The 14,326-nt window shown below is 33.7% G+C and overlaps 2 protein-coding genes across 3 annotated transcripts in view; both read right to left on the bottom strand.

Moving 5' to 3' along the window:
- Positions 1-500: 500 nt before the first annotated feature.
- The window catches only part of LOC108745127 (striatin-3), a 27,711-nt gene continuing 13,885 nt past the window's right edge, over positions 501-14,326 (bottom strand). For both annotated transcript variants that reach the window (XM_025975761.1, XM_025975762.1), the window contains 2 exons: positions 5,558-5,921; positions 501-702 (listed from right to left, as the gene is read on the bottom strand). In XM_025975761.1, the coding sequence (XP_025831546.1) occupies positions 530-702; positions 5,558-5,921 (537 nt within the window). In that variant the 3' untranslated portion in view covers positions 501-529. The remainder of the gene's footprint in view (positions 703-5,557; positions 5,922-14,326) is intronic.
- On the bottom strand, positions 712-5,550 carry LOC112904792. Its single transcript, XM_025975763.1, has 2 exons — positions 2,890-5,550; positions 712-2,813 (listed from the first exon to the last, which is right to left on the bottom strand). Exons 1-2 carry the CDS (start codon positions 3,317-3,319, stop codon positions 2,497-2,499), a joined length of 747 nt encoding a protein of 248 aa, XP_025831548.1. The 5' UTR covers positions 3,320-5,550; the 3' UTR covers positions 712-2,496.

Here is a 14,326-nt window from a genome sequence, read left to right on the forward strand (position 1 = left end):
AGCATATATTAGATATAAAGTTACAGATTCAAATAGTAAACTAGAAATATATACATACATATTTCACTTTTTAAATACAAAAAGTACTTAACATACATTGTAATCTTCTTGAGACTCTTTCCATTAAGCTATGAAATCCAATTTATAAACTATAGAAATGTAAAAATGACATACTGGTTTTTAAATTTTATTAAGATAAAATTTAATGAAAACTAATCAATCGTGAAATTAGAGTATGTAACGACAGTATGTTAGTAATATAACCATAGAGATAGTTTAAAATGCTAAAGGAAAACATCAATTCGAATGAAAAGTGTACATCCATGATAAATGTAATGCAAAATAACAGATTTTGATTGGAATATAACAAAGACTTAATTATATACATTAACTTCCATAAAATAAATAAAATAGATATACACCAGTCTACGTACTTATTTACAACTTTTATGTATACGTTTTGAGGCTCACTTATGTTTTTCTAATTCTATTATTACTTAATTTACAATTTCACAGATCCACAAAGAACTTATACGAAAACTTTCGCCAAACCATCTGCACCAGCACTTGCAATAAACGGTCGGCCCGGATGAAACGCCACATCAAGAATACTTTCATCAAACTTTTTTCTATGAGCTGTTATTTCTTGTACACATGTTTTGTTATCTAAATGCCACAGACGAATTGAACAATCATGTGAGCCTATTACAAAAAAAAAGTATTTTAAAACTATAAACAAGTCTTTACAAATCAATTGTAAAGTTTAAGTAAATTATGATCATAATAGTAATAGAAGCTGAACTGGCATTTATCTACAAGAGTAATCCATGGAGTCATGACCCCCAAATTAAGAAAGTAGCTCAACCGTGAGGTGATGGGCATAAGCAATAGGTAAATTTAATAATTTAAAAATCTAAGAATTTTAATTTCAATAGTTAAAGATCTAAAAGCAGAAATGTACCATTAAAAGACAAAAAGCCTAGTTAAAAGATACATAAGCGCCTATCGAATAAATGGTGATCCAAAGGCTTCCTTTCAAATATAATTCTTTTAATTACTTAAAAAATACATATATAATTTCACTATATAACTGTAAATTTTTATAATTTTAGAAATTAGTAAATATGGATAACTAGTTGAGCCCGTCTTAATTTAGATGATGGATATTGTGTCAATGGGGCATTGAACTTACACTTTAATTTTGGTGACATTAAAAATGTTACGGTAATTTATAATACGTCGTTACACCATAATTGTTCACTTCCACAAAATTGGTGATTTTTAATTAAATATTCTGATTAAACGGTAACACCCGCGACAATATACCTACGCAATCTTCCCACTTTTTATTTAAATATTTTAGTGGTCACTTCTAAATTTTACTATCCTATTTTTATACTCTGTGACTGCAAAGCAAAAACGGTGTGATAAGTGATACAATTACATATAATTAGATAGATATGGACCATGTCTGTGGTGCATTTCTTCTCAGCTAATGATGAGCAAACAACACAAAGCAGTCTATTTATTTTCATAGAAGTTTTAATTTTCCACATTGGACCATTCTCTTGCTTGTTGGTTTTCAGATATTATATTTCTTTTTTTAAACTATTCCTTCTAGTTATCCAAATTTAAAGGGAAAAATTAAGAAAAAACCATCATCGTATTTATTTGTAAATTTGCCACCGATTTCAAGTAATCTTCGTATTGGACATTTAGTACAATTTATTGCACGTGTTAAAAGTTAAATTTAAGGCGTAATGTTTAATTGTGGATTCAGATGGAATATTTTAAACATACAAGGAATGAAGTTACACAAATTGTATAGGTACCTATATTAAAACAAGCATTTATAAATGAAATCAAGAATTATCTAAATTTAGTTTTCTCTTCCTTCTGACAAAATACAACGTATGAAATATTAAGAAAGGTGCGACAAAAGCCGCTATTGGTTATTAACGCTTTATAAAAGTGGGATTTTTATAACTTTTTAAAAATGTGTGCTAAAATCACGAAAAAACCAATGGATTTGATTATAAATCTTTTTTCTCATACAATCTGCAGTTTCTTTTTGAGAATTATACGTAGTTCACCTTTTTCACCAATAAAGTGCACTTCCTCAGATGTCGACACATTACTTTAGCGGAAGAGCTATGTTACGTACTTGCCTACTGCTTTTCAATATCGATGTTATTGAAATACATGTGAGTATTAGGGTGTCCCTTATATGGCGAAAAAAATTTTTTTTAGAAATTTGTAATGCATACCCTCTACATTTTTTATGAATGCTAAAACATACTTAAATATGAAATTTTATCTTTCTAGGTTGATTACAACCCGTGCCGACCAAGTCGCAAAGTTTATCAAAAATCGCGTTTTGTCCTCATATTTCGCTCTGTATAAAATTACTATCAATGAAAAAAAATTAAGTAAAGAAGGGTTAAAATAAAATAAGGCTTATATTAATAATTATTTAAATACATAAAATAATAAAAATCAGCAAGGGTATTTATTCTTAAGTGTAGTTTTTTTACAGTCCGGATACAAATTTCTATGTTCCTGGACACAGCGTAACAAGAATTGTTTTTGCTCTTCTTCAGCCGTGATATGTCCGTTAAAATCTTGCATTAATTTGACAGCCCTCTCAGCAGTATCATTTACAACCCTTAAACGACTTATTCTTCTTTTAGCTTCCAAAAAAGCAGAATTTTGCTTCCAAGTAGATACATCTTCCTGAAGAAAACTGTCATCGATCTGTAGTCGAGGTAAAAATTGTTTGCTTTTTACCGAAACAAAATCATCGAGCGTCATATCTGAAACAAAAAGAAACAGGTTAAATAACAAAAAAAAACAAAAACAAGAAATGCCAAAAAGCATTATATAGCTTACCAATCAAATTTTGGGATAGTTCTTCTTTTGATGGGATAAAGCGTTTGCCAAAATCGGAGCTTCTGTCCCTGTGGAAGTTGGCAATCATTTTTATCTTAGTTTGGTCGTCAACTTCATCATCAAAAATTGATAGAATGACTGTCTCTTCACACAAATACCACAAGTGATGGCTAAACTTGTTTATAGAAGCATTAGAAATAGTTGCATCGACTTTTTTGTAGTGATTTAATGCCTTCAAGAAGCACAAATCTTGGTTAGGTGCTTTTGTTGCCACTGTACATTCGAGCCACGGCTTAACATACAATGTGACGATAAATAAGCAAACATCTTGTAGATCCTTTTTATCCTTCGCAATCATTTTCAATTGGGACTCAAGCAAACATATTTTTAAAGAGTAGATCGCTCTCGCCATCCATCGTGCTTGATGCATAGCTCCGGGAGGCCTGAGTTTTAATTTCTTCTCTGTATCTCCACCCAAAAAACATAACGCATAGTTCAACGAGTTCCCGGTAATCGTCTCTAACAAAATTTTTGTCCAATTCTAACTTATAAAACATTAGCAAAGATGTAATATTTGCCTCAGAAACATGTTTTTTTACGATAGACAGAGGTACTTTAATGTCACTGGAGTCGATGTTTTTCCAATTGTCACGTAACTTTTTGAAGATTGGAATATCTGGGCTACTAGTAACTTGCTTTATCTTGGTTTCAAAAACTGTTTTTAGGACCAACTCATAAACATGATGACGACAAGCGAAAAGTAATAGTTCCCTTTCTAAAGTCTGTTCCAAAACAGCGCAAGCTCCATTAAAACGGCCAGTATTCGAAGCTGTTGTATCGCAGCACATTATTTGTACTTTATTATGAAGGTTCCAGTCAAATAGAGCAGTAGAAACGGCTTTAGCTTGATGTTTTCCAGATGAACTCTCTAGTTTAGGTACTGCAAGAAGCTGTTCTCTATCATCAAATGAAGCAATAATTGGCAAACGTTCTTCTTTAGAACTTCGTAGATTTATTCCAGGTAATAGTTTTCCATCCCAATGGACTGTGACTACTTCAGGTAAGTTGTTCTGAAAGTCCGTTTTTATTGCTTTTGCCCTAGATTTTCTCGTCTGTGTACGAATTCGTTGAATCGAGGATTTGTTGATAGGGAAATCATCGACGCTCAAACCAAGCGCTTCTACGACCGCATGAAGAATGTAAACGGAGTCTCGTATGCTTAACTGGCATCTATCTAAAGCTGCGACAAGTTTAGGAGTAATGAGATTCTTTCTACCTCTTTTTGAACTTTTTTCAGGGTTGGGAATGTCCAGGATGCTGAGTTCGAATTCGGAATCTGTTCTTCGTCCAAATCTTTTAAACATTCCAAGTTATCTACAATAGAAGTAGATGCAACAGTCAATAACTCTATTTGTTTTGCCTTCCTTTCCTCTTCTTTCAATCGTCTTTGCCTAACTCTTTCTTCTTTCTCCGCCAATTTTTTGTCTACACCACCTAAACACCCCGGTCGACCTGGTTCTCTTTGTTTCTTAAGAAATACTTTGTCTTCCTCTATTTTCATTTTCTCAAAGGCATCGGCATGTGCAATATCGAATAAGTTATCAAGGTCTATTTTAAAATTATTTTCACGGTTCTTGAACGTGACCTGAGTTTTCTTACAATTTTTTTGCAGCTCTCTCCAAACATGATATAAATCAACAAGTTTCTTCACACAGTTAGGAAATGCCTTAGTGGGAATTCTTGCTTTTTCCCAAAATATAATGCACTCTCTTATCACAAGATTTGCACTTTCACTAACGGTCAGCTTGACTTCACGAATATTGTAAAATAGGACTGCAAGAACTTGTCGAGCAGACGGTAATTTTGCACCAGTTATTTGGTGGGTAGGCAGTCCGATAAGGAAAATATTTTGTTTATCACTCCGTAATTCTGCAGACATCTTTACGCAATAAACAATCACGAACTATCAACCTTAAAATTTAGGTATGAAATGACAATAAAACACGTAGTTACAGCTTGCAGGGCTGTACCCGCGTAACTTGCACTGGCAAGTTAAAATCGCAAGTCGGCACGGGTTATCGCTTATAAATCGGGCTTATATTTTTTTCTAGACTATATGAGGTCAGTACGAAACCTTTGAGAAGGTATGCGTGAAAATATATCGAACTTGAAATTTAAGGGACACCCTAGTGAGTATATATTCCGTTTCGATTTAAATTAGTTACAACTTTTGTTAAGTTAGAACTTAATGATCTTTATGCTTCATTTTTTCCCCTAATGTTAAATCGAGATAATCACAATTGATTAGGGGCGTCTTTTATTTAAATGGTTTGTGTCAAAGATTCGGTGTGACAAGTATACCATTTCAAGGCCCTATCAAATACTATGAAATTTTGCAGTTAGCAATAAATATATACATGAGAATATACTGAAATTTATATAAACAATAACAAAATAATTAGTAATAATCAGATTTTGCCTAAAACTCTTTTTATATCTCTAATATGTGTTTAATTTTTATGTCAGTTTAATTTAAGTAAGCCTTCAGAAACAGAAGCTCAATATATTCCTCCATGTTTTCTCTTTTGAGATTTCATTTTCTTTCAGAAAAAGAAAATTAACCTTGAAAATTTCCTAAAAAATATTTAATGCAAACTTAAAAATGTACCTGATAAAAGATAGAGTCCGTTCGGGTCAACTGCTAAACACGTCACAGCATCAAGATGTGCTACCATGGAATGCACCATTTTACCAGTATTGTTGTCCCAAAATCTAATATGTCTATCTTCATGTGCAGTTATTGTTAAGGGAAGTGTTGGATGACATACAACTCTATTTATTTGCTTATTAATATTCCCAACAGAATCTTGTCCAGATTCTAACCTAAGCACTGGCTTTGTAGTTTCAGTATCAAATATGATGCAATGAGAACTATTGTAGGCCGCAACTATACGATTAATTTCGTCGTTAATGAAGTCAATACTTGATGGCACACCGTCTTGTTCAGATGTAAATGTGTTAAGTAACGGTACCTAATTAAAAAATAATTAAGTAGAGTATAATTACAAATCATTCCTGAAAATTTCTACAAAATATTTATGTTGCACACACTGGATTACCTAAAGTTACTTAGACAGAAACGATTCCCTTCCTTTACATTTTTAAAATTAGTCGCATTTCTAGCGAAACATAACATATACTAGATATCGTAAAAAACTACAAATTTATAATTTACTTTTGCTTAAAGCCTTTTTTCAAGGTCTTTTGTTAAAAACACGAATCTACGACTATAGTCTGATAACGAATAACAGTTTCAATGAGAGAGAAAAACCTGTCACGTGACCGCCTATGCGTAAACTGCTCTTTTGAGAGCGAGTTTTATTGGCGACATGTATTTCCTTCGCCTTCGCCACAAGGATTACTTATTTCATTTATTTATCCACCTGGAAATACGGTAGTCTTGCTTGGTTATGAATTGCTTGCTCCGTTTTACCGAGTTTTTTCATTTGGAAAAAATAAATAAAATAACTTACTTTCCTTTAAAGAACACCGAGCTGAATTCTTAACTGATATAAACACTTGAGAAACAAAAGAAAAGCCAATGTGACCGTGAACAATACACATGTACAACAGAATGATAAATGAACGACACGCCAAAGACCATTTTTACGTACGTATTTTCGCCTTTCGCGCAGGTCACGTGTGTCAGGTACTTCTCATCTTGAAACTGCTCTAATTAAATTTTATCCAACTCGCAGCACATATTGTTGCCGCTCAACACGAATGCTTTTGGTACGTTTCTTTCGGTCATTGTTTGTATTTCTATAATGTTAAATTCGCATTAAAAGAATTACATGCATGATCACCACCTTGAATTTAGAATACAATTAAGGAATCCAATTGTTAGTGTTTAATCAGTATTCCCGGAAAATTAAGGGAAAAGAAGGTACATGAAAAAGAAATAGAATGAGTCATCTCGCACCAGCCAGTGATATACATAAATCATGAGGGTAATGACCTTATCGAAAGCCCCAATTGCTCTGGCAATGATGACTAGGATTATCTAGCGTAATTGTAAAACGCTGCGTCTCTACATACTGTGGCGTTCCGTATTAGAACTAGGCAAAGAAGGATTATCCTACCAGTTATATTATACGGTGACTGTAACGGTACAATTCGCAAAAGCAACACAGGTATAACTTAACAACAATAGCTTGGTCCCTGCGGTTCCTAGAGAACGGCACAAAAGATATAAAAAAGGAAGGAAAGAGTTTGCCGCTTGGCATTTGTGCTGTTTTTCAAATCAGACTCGTATTACACAATTAAACTCCCCCCACAGTATCTTCATTGTATGTACTTTAAATGAAGAATACATACTGGTAGGTGTGGTGTGTCGAACACGATCACGCGTATGGCGTATTTCGATAATGGTACAAAAAACCGGGGTTATTTTCTATTCGTCAGTACCGATACGTAGTTTTCACCTTTGAGTGCGATACCACATTTTCTGTGTGATGTCGTCAGCGCAGTTTCCTTGCACCGTCCATATATGGTCACCATGTCCGCATATTGTGGGTAAAATAAACTTCTTTGTATTTTATGATAATAGTACTAACTTTGACAATGGAATGATAAGTAAGGAGAGCAGACTACTAGTAATCGACATTACATGCAATTGGCTTCTCTTCATACCAGCTCCTGCGAACGTCACGAGTAGGAACTTGTGTTTCGTTAATTGAAGCTTTCGATAAAAAAGGTCGATAAGATTCTTTATCATTGACAGCTCATTAACTGGAGTACCTTTTTACACCCCCAGGTTGCAGCAGGACTGCACTGTACAGTAATGCTGGGCAAAAATATCGATTTGTCGATAATAATTCATACTTATCGATATATCGATAAAAATAGCAATAGTTACATTATCAACGAATATGTATCGACATATCGATATCGATAATCATCGAAAATATCGACATATCGAAAACTATCGATATATCGGCTAAACATACGAAAATCTTCAATCACACCTTTTTTACAGAGCAATTCTCTACAAAAAATGCTTTGTTCATTCTTGTACGGTAATTGGCTGTCAAGTCATAAAATTACAAAATTAAAAAGGAACAATTCCTACGTCATTTAAATGGGAAATAGAAAATTGCAAAATGCTATCTGTAAATATTAATATTAAAGCNGTAATCCTTGTATTATTTATATTATTTATAGTTCGTTCGTTGGGGCTAACAATCACTTAAAGGAGTTCCATGAATTTTTTAAATCTAAACAAACCCAAGGAACAGTTAAAAATTTACTAGCAAATGATAAAATACAGTGCAAGTTCATTCCACCTCGAAGCCCCCACTGGGGAGGAATTTGGGAAGTCGCTATCAAAAGCGTCAAGTTCACATACGGCGTATAGTCGGAAACGCCTATTTCACTTTTGAATAATTGAGTACTGTTCTCGCTTAAATTGAAGCGATTTTGGATTCGCGCCCTCTTTGTGGTTTGTCGAACGATCCATCAGATTCAAATTGTCTTACCTCAAGACACTTCTTAATAGGTAGCAGTTTAACAGGTTATACTGAAAAAGATTTCTATGATATTGTAATGTTCGTGGGTTTAACAAAATTAACTACTAAGACTGACAATGACAACAACTATTTATTTACGTTAATTATTAATATATCACTATTCACTGCACTATTTATTTCACTACTATCACTATCAATTGTCAATTTATTTCTGGATTCACTTCTGCAACGGTCAGTTTATTTCTACTCTACTCGGTTTTTTTTTTACTCGAGGAGGGGAAATCTTCAAAAGACCCCCCTGAAGGGAGGTAGTGTCGGATTCTTACCGACTAAAATCCCTCCTCAAGGGGAGATAAACCCTGTGGATTGCTCATTCCGGGAAGAAAGTGGAAAGCTGGGGATTGGAGATAGGGTTGAGATGGGAAATGGGTTGAGTGTGGGTAGAAGGGAGTGTTGGGGAGGAAACCGAAGTAGGTGGTCCATCTCTGAAGTGCTGGATGGACACTCGCGCTAAAAAGCGAAGCTAGGGGATAGAAGTGAGCGGAAAAGGGCGGCTCATTGTAGAAGGTGATAGGGCCTTCGGAAACGGTGGTTGGGTTTCGGTGCGAAGTTGGAGAGTGCCGAGATGGTGGAGTTTGGGTAGCCTGAGACTGAGGCCCGGAGATTTGCCGCGAGTGTGATTGCAGCCTCGGGGAGAGAAGGTAAACCGGTTTCAATCAGAATTTGAGTGTTTCTGATGAACCAGGGGTAGTTAAGTGCGGAGCGAAGAATCCGCATGTATGTACCTTGCAAAGGTTTCAGGCGATGGGGAAGGGCGCAGCCCCAGAAAGGTTTAAGTGCGATGAATGCACCCAGAGCCTTGTTACGGGTCGCTTTAATGTGGAGCCGCCAGTTTAGGCATCTGTCTAAGACGACGCCTAGATAGGTGACGGAACTGCTCCAATTAATGGGGCGGTTGTTGACAATGACGGAGGGAGGTTTTCGGAGCCTACGAGAAAATTAAATTGCCTCCTATTTGGTCTCGTTAATGGAAAGTTTCCATTTCCGATACCAGTTTAGGAGCTGGGGCAGCACTCTACCCGGCGATCGTCTATTCCTTTATATAATCTTTTGTTTCCTTTCTGGAACCCTCTAGAAATATCCGGATCGTTTAGTTTTTCTTTGAACTGTTTAACTGTTTTCCCACAACGCAGATACGACACACACATTTACAAATACGGCGCACATGAAGAAAGGCACCCGCGGCTAGTCGGCGATTCGATAAGCCGTCCACGCACACGTATACCCGATCGCACACAAACACACTCGTGCTCGCTACAATATAAACGAAAATCGTTTATCATTTTGGCAACGATCAAAGCTTCAGCAAACCTTTTGGAAACGCTGGAGTGTTGAATATTTAAACCACCCAAAATGGCTCAAATCTGCAGAAATTTTAAATGTTGGGGATATCGTTATTCTGAAGGAAGACAATACAGCACTACTTAATTGGTCTTGAGCCAGAATATTACATTTTTACCCTGGCTCAGACCAAAAGGTAAGGGTACTTAAACTAAAAACGGCCGAAGGTGTGTTTACATGGCCAGCAACTAAAGTATCTCACAGGCAGAAATAATTGAAGCTGTTACTTCAACTTCAATTTCAAAGAATTAATGTATTCTGCGCCCTCTAACGATGGGAAGGTAATGAGTAAGGTAGATTGATCCCTTTCCGTATAAACTGCGTCATTAGACCAGTGATAACGCACGCATGCTCTTGTTACCCTAAAATAGCAGTGGAATTCGCTAATTCTAGTCCTTATTTAAAGTTATTCTTTTTATTTGTAATTTGTGTTGTGTTTCTACTTATAATAAAAGTTATTAAACGCAAAAAAACGAAGGTGGTCAAGTTATTTCTTCAAACCCTCATAATACAATCCAGTAGCCTCCAATTGGCATCGACAATTATCCTAGAAAGTTCATAAACTTTTAAACAGGATGCTTATCTTAATACTTCAATCTTGCGGCTGACAATTTCATGCAGACTTCAGTCATGTTTCGGAGGTGGTCGTCGAAAGTTCTTCCTAGTATGATGATGTAGTCTAGGTTAACTAAACTGATTTTCTAGTTTAATCCTTGTAAGTAACTTACCAATTAAAATATTTACGGACGCAATACAAGCAAAAAGAAGATATGCCAGTAGCATATTTCTCAAAGAAATGAAATGAAATACAAACAAGGAAAAAAGCAATATATTTGGAGTACTTGGCAATAAAAGAAGCTGTAAAATACTGGCACCACTGGCTCATCCGGAAAAAATTTATAGTGTATTCAAACCATAACCCATTGGAAAATATGAACATCAAGATGCTACAATAATAACTTCCGCATCAGAAGAATTAAGAAAACAAATGAAAAAAGGTTGGATTAAGGATATAAAATTAGCACATGAAAATACCAATAATTCACACAATTATAATAAAAAACTATTTGATAACCAGGTACAACATATATTCAACGTAGACGATACAGTATGTAACCGTCATAATATATACATACATATACATCTCTCAGTATGTGTTCGATCGTCTCTGGTTCCAATTTACTCAACCTGCATTTTTTCTACACTTCTCAGTAGCTTGCCGTCCTATTCTCACTTCCTAGTCTAAACTTTACTGTTAAACAAATTCGTTTTTAGTCTTTGCTCTTTCGTGTGGTTTTTCCTCCCCTTTATTTTCATACTTTTTTGTATTGCTGAGGGAATATTAAGTTTCTCATTTTTTTCTTCTTTTTTGGTTATTTATTGTATTTCAATACACCTGTAACTTTTTCGAGTTTCCATCTTGATCGCCCATCCTCTGTTTATTAAAAAATTTTGTCTTACCTTTTTCCATCTTTCATTTGTGACTTTTCATTCTTCGGTTTGAATATTCAATATATTATTCTTAACTTTTATACATTCTTGAAATGTATTAGCTTCTGAATTAAATATTTTTTTTGCATTTTGAGGCTCTTTTCGAATATTTTATAGCCAATTTTTCTGTTTCCGCTGTAGAAAGTATTTCAATGTATTTCTATTTAATTTTAAAATCTTTCCTTTGTAGTTTTCTGCTTTATTTCTGTCTCCCTTCTTGCAAATTGGCTTTATTGTTTCTGTTTTTCTTTCTTTAGGAAATTCCTCATCTCCATTGCATTTAGTACTGTTTGTAAGTTTCTATTTATTCTCAGTCACCCATATACATCTAGGTCTCATTTTTAATTTCCTCTATTCCTGTCGCCGTTTTCTTTTTCAGCATTTTATTATTTCTTCTACTTCTAATGGTATTTCCCTATCCTCATTTTTTTCTTTCTTTATCCATTTTTCATTACTTTTCTACCATTGTTCCTCTCAATTGTTTGGCAAAGTGCTCAATCCATTCCTCCGTCTTTGTATTTTTACTTGTCTATTAATTCCCAAAACTTCTTTCTCGTTCTATCCTTTCTGCATCTGTCTAATATTTTTTATATCGTGCGTTTTATTTTCTTCTATTATTTTCTTGTATTTTTTCTTACATTGATGGTATTCTGTTCTCATTAATTTTTTTTTTCTATGTATTTTTTCCATTTTTTCTGTAACTCCAGTTTTACTACGTGACATTCTTTGCCCTACCATTTCTCGCTATCATTACTCATGTCCACCTTATTTTATTTCTTTATACGAAGTACTAACTTTATCTCTTTGTTTCATCCAGTTGTTCGCTCATTCTCTTTCTCTTAATCTCCTTTTATAATTTAAAATATCTTCTTCAGAACAGCTTTCTCACATATCAATTTCATGTTGTTCTCTTTTTTCATTTGCTTTAGTTTCAAACATAATATTTCTGTTTCATTGTTATCTGCCACCTGCGTTCTATCTATAACTTCTTCAGTTTTCTATTAGTTCCTTTAGTACAAACGTTCCATTATCGGAAACGCAATTCAGTAACGTTTTCCCCTCCTTGTTTACTAATTTAACTTAGTCTATTCTCTTCATGTTCATATCCTTTTCTTTCCCATCCTTATTTGTAGTTATTGAGTTAAAATCTCCTTCCATTATTATGTATTCCTCCAACATTTTTTCTGTTTTGTAAATATTGCTGCTTTTATTTCTTTGTATAATATTCCCTTTTATCAGATGACATTTTCAGCGGTTGCTTCTCGAACTATTAGTTTTGGCATATAAAAAATATGCACCTTTACAAAATAAACATTTCAATCTGCTATAAATATCACTGATTAAAAGACTAGCCTTGATAAAGTCCAATATGAAACAAAACGTTAGCTGTAGTTTTCAAAAATAAGAACTTTCAACTTTTAACCCCTGATGAATGAATATTAGAAGACATTTACAGTTATAGCACAAGCCGTCACTTCCAGTATAACGCATATTGTAATAAAAGGGTTCTAGCATATAATTATTTTCAATAACTTTATTTACACTAATACAATAGATAGCATATATTAGATATNTAGTTCTTCTTTTGATGGGATAAAGCGTTTGCCAAAATCGGAGCTTCTGTCCCTGTGGAAGTTGGCAATCATTTTTATCTTAGTTTGGTCGTCAACTTCATCATCAAAAATTGACAGAATGACTGTCTTTTCACACAAATGCCACAAGTGATGGCTAAACTTGTTTATAGAAGCATTAGAAATAGTTGCATCGACTTTTTTGTAGTGATTTAATGCCTTCAAGAAGCGTTTTTAAATTTTATTAAGATAAAATTTAATGAAAACTAATCAATCGTGAAATTAGAGTATGTAACGACAGTATGTTAGTAATATAACCATAGAGATAGTTTAAAATGCTAAAGGAAAACATCAATTCGAATGAAAAGTGTACATCCATGATAAATGTAATGCAAAATAACAGATTTTGATTGGAATATAACAAAGACTTAATTATATACATTAACTTCCATAAAATAAATAAAATAGATATACACCAGTCTACGTACTTATTTACAACTTTTATGTATACGTTTTGAGGCTCACTTATGTTTTTCTAATTCTATTATTACTTAATTTACAATTTCACAGATCCACAAAGAACTTATACGAAAACTTTCGCCAAACCATCTGCACCAGCACTTGCAATAAACGGTCGGCCCGGATGAAACGCCACATCAAGAATACTTTCATCAAACTTTTTTCTATGAGCTGTTATTTCTTGTACACATGTTTTGTTATCTAAATGCCACAGACGAATTGAACAATCATGTGAGCCTATTACAAAAAAAAAGTATTTTAAAACTATAAACAAGTCTTTACAAATCAATTGTAAAGTTTAAGTAAATTATGATCATAATAGTAATAGAAGCTGAACTGGCATTTATCTACAAGAGTAATCCATGGAGTCATGACCCCCAAATTAAGAAAGTAGCTCAACCGTGAGGTGATGGGCATAAGCAATAGGTAAATTTAATAATTTAAAAATCTAAGAATTTTAATTTCAATAGTTAAAGATCTAAAAGCAGAAATGTACCATTAAAAGACAAAAAGCCTAGTTAAAAGATACATAAGCGCCTATCGAATAAATGGTGATCCAAAGGCTTCCTTTCAAATATAATTCTTTTAATTACTTAAAAAATACATATATAATTTCACTATATAACTGTAAATTTTTATAATTTTAGAAATTAGTAAATATGGATAACTAGTTGAGCCCGTCTTAATTTAGATGATGGATATTGTGTCAATGGGGCATTGAACTTACACTTTAATTTTGGTGACATTAAAAATGTTACGGTAATTTATAATACGTCGTTACACCATAATTGTTCACTTCCACAAAATTGGTGATTTTTAATTAAATATTCTGATTAAACGGTAACACCCGCGACAATATACCTACGCAATCTTCCCACTTTTTATTTAAATATTTTAGTGGTCACTTCTAAATTTTACTATCCTATT

This window comes from Agrilus planipennis, unplaced genomic scaffold (assembly GCF_000699045.2).
Source record: "Agrilus planipennis isolate EAB-ADULT unplaced genomic scaffold, Apla_2.0 scaffold37, whole genome shotgun sequence".
Lineage (NCBI taxonomy): Eukaryota > Metazoa > Arthropoda > Insecta > Coleoptera > Buprestidae > Agrilus > Agrilus planipennis.

Coding starts and splice junctions, on each gene's coding strand:
- LOC112904792 (XM_025975763.1), bottom strand. CDS start 3,319: ATGCATCAAGCACGATGGATGGCGAGAGCGATCTACTCTTTAAAAATA. Junction 2,814..2,889: donor ACTATCCCAAAATTTGATTG/GTAAGCTATATA, acceptor TTTTTGTTTCAG/ATATGACGCTCGATGATTTT.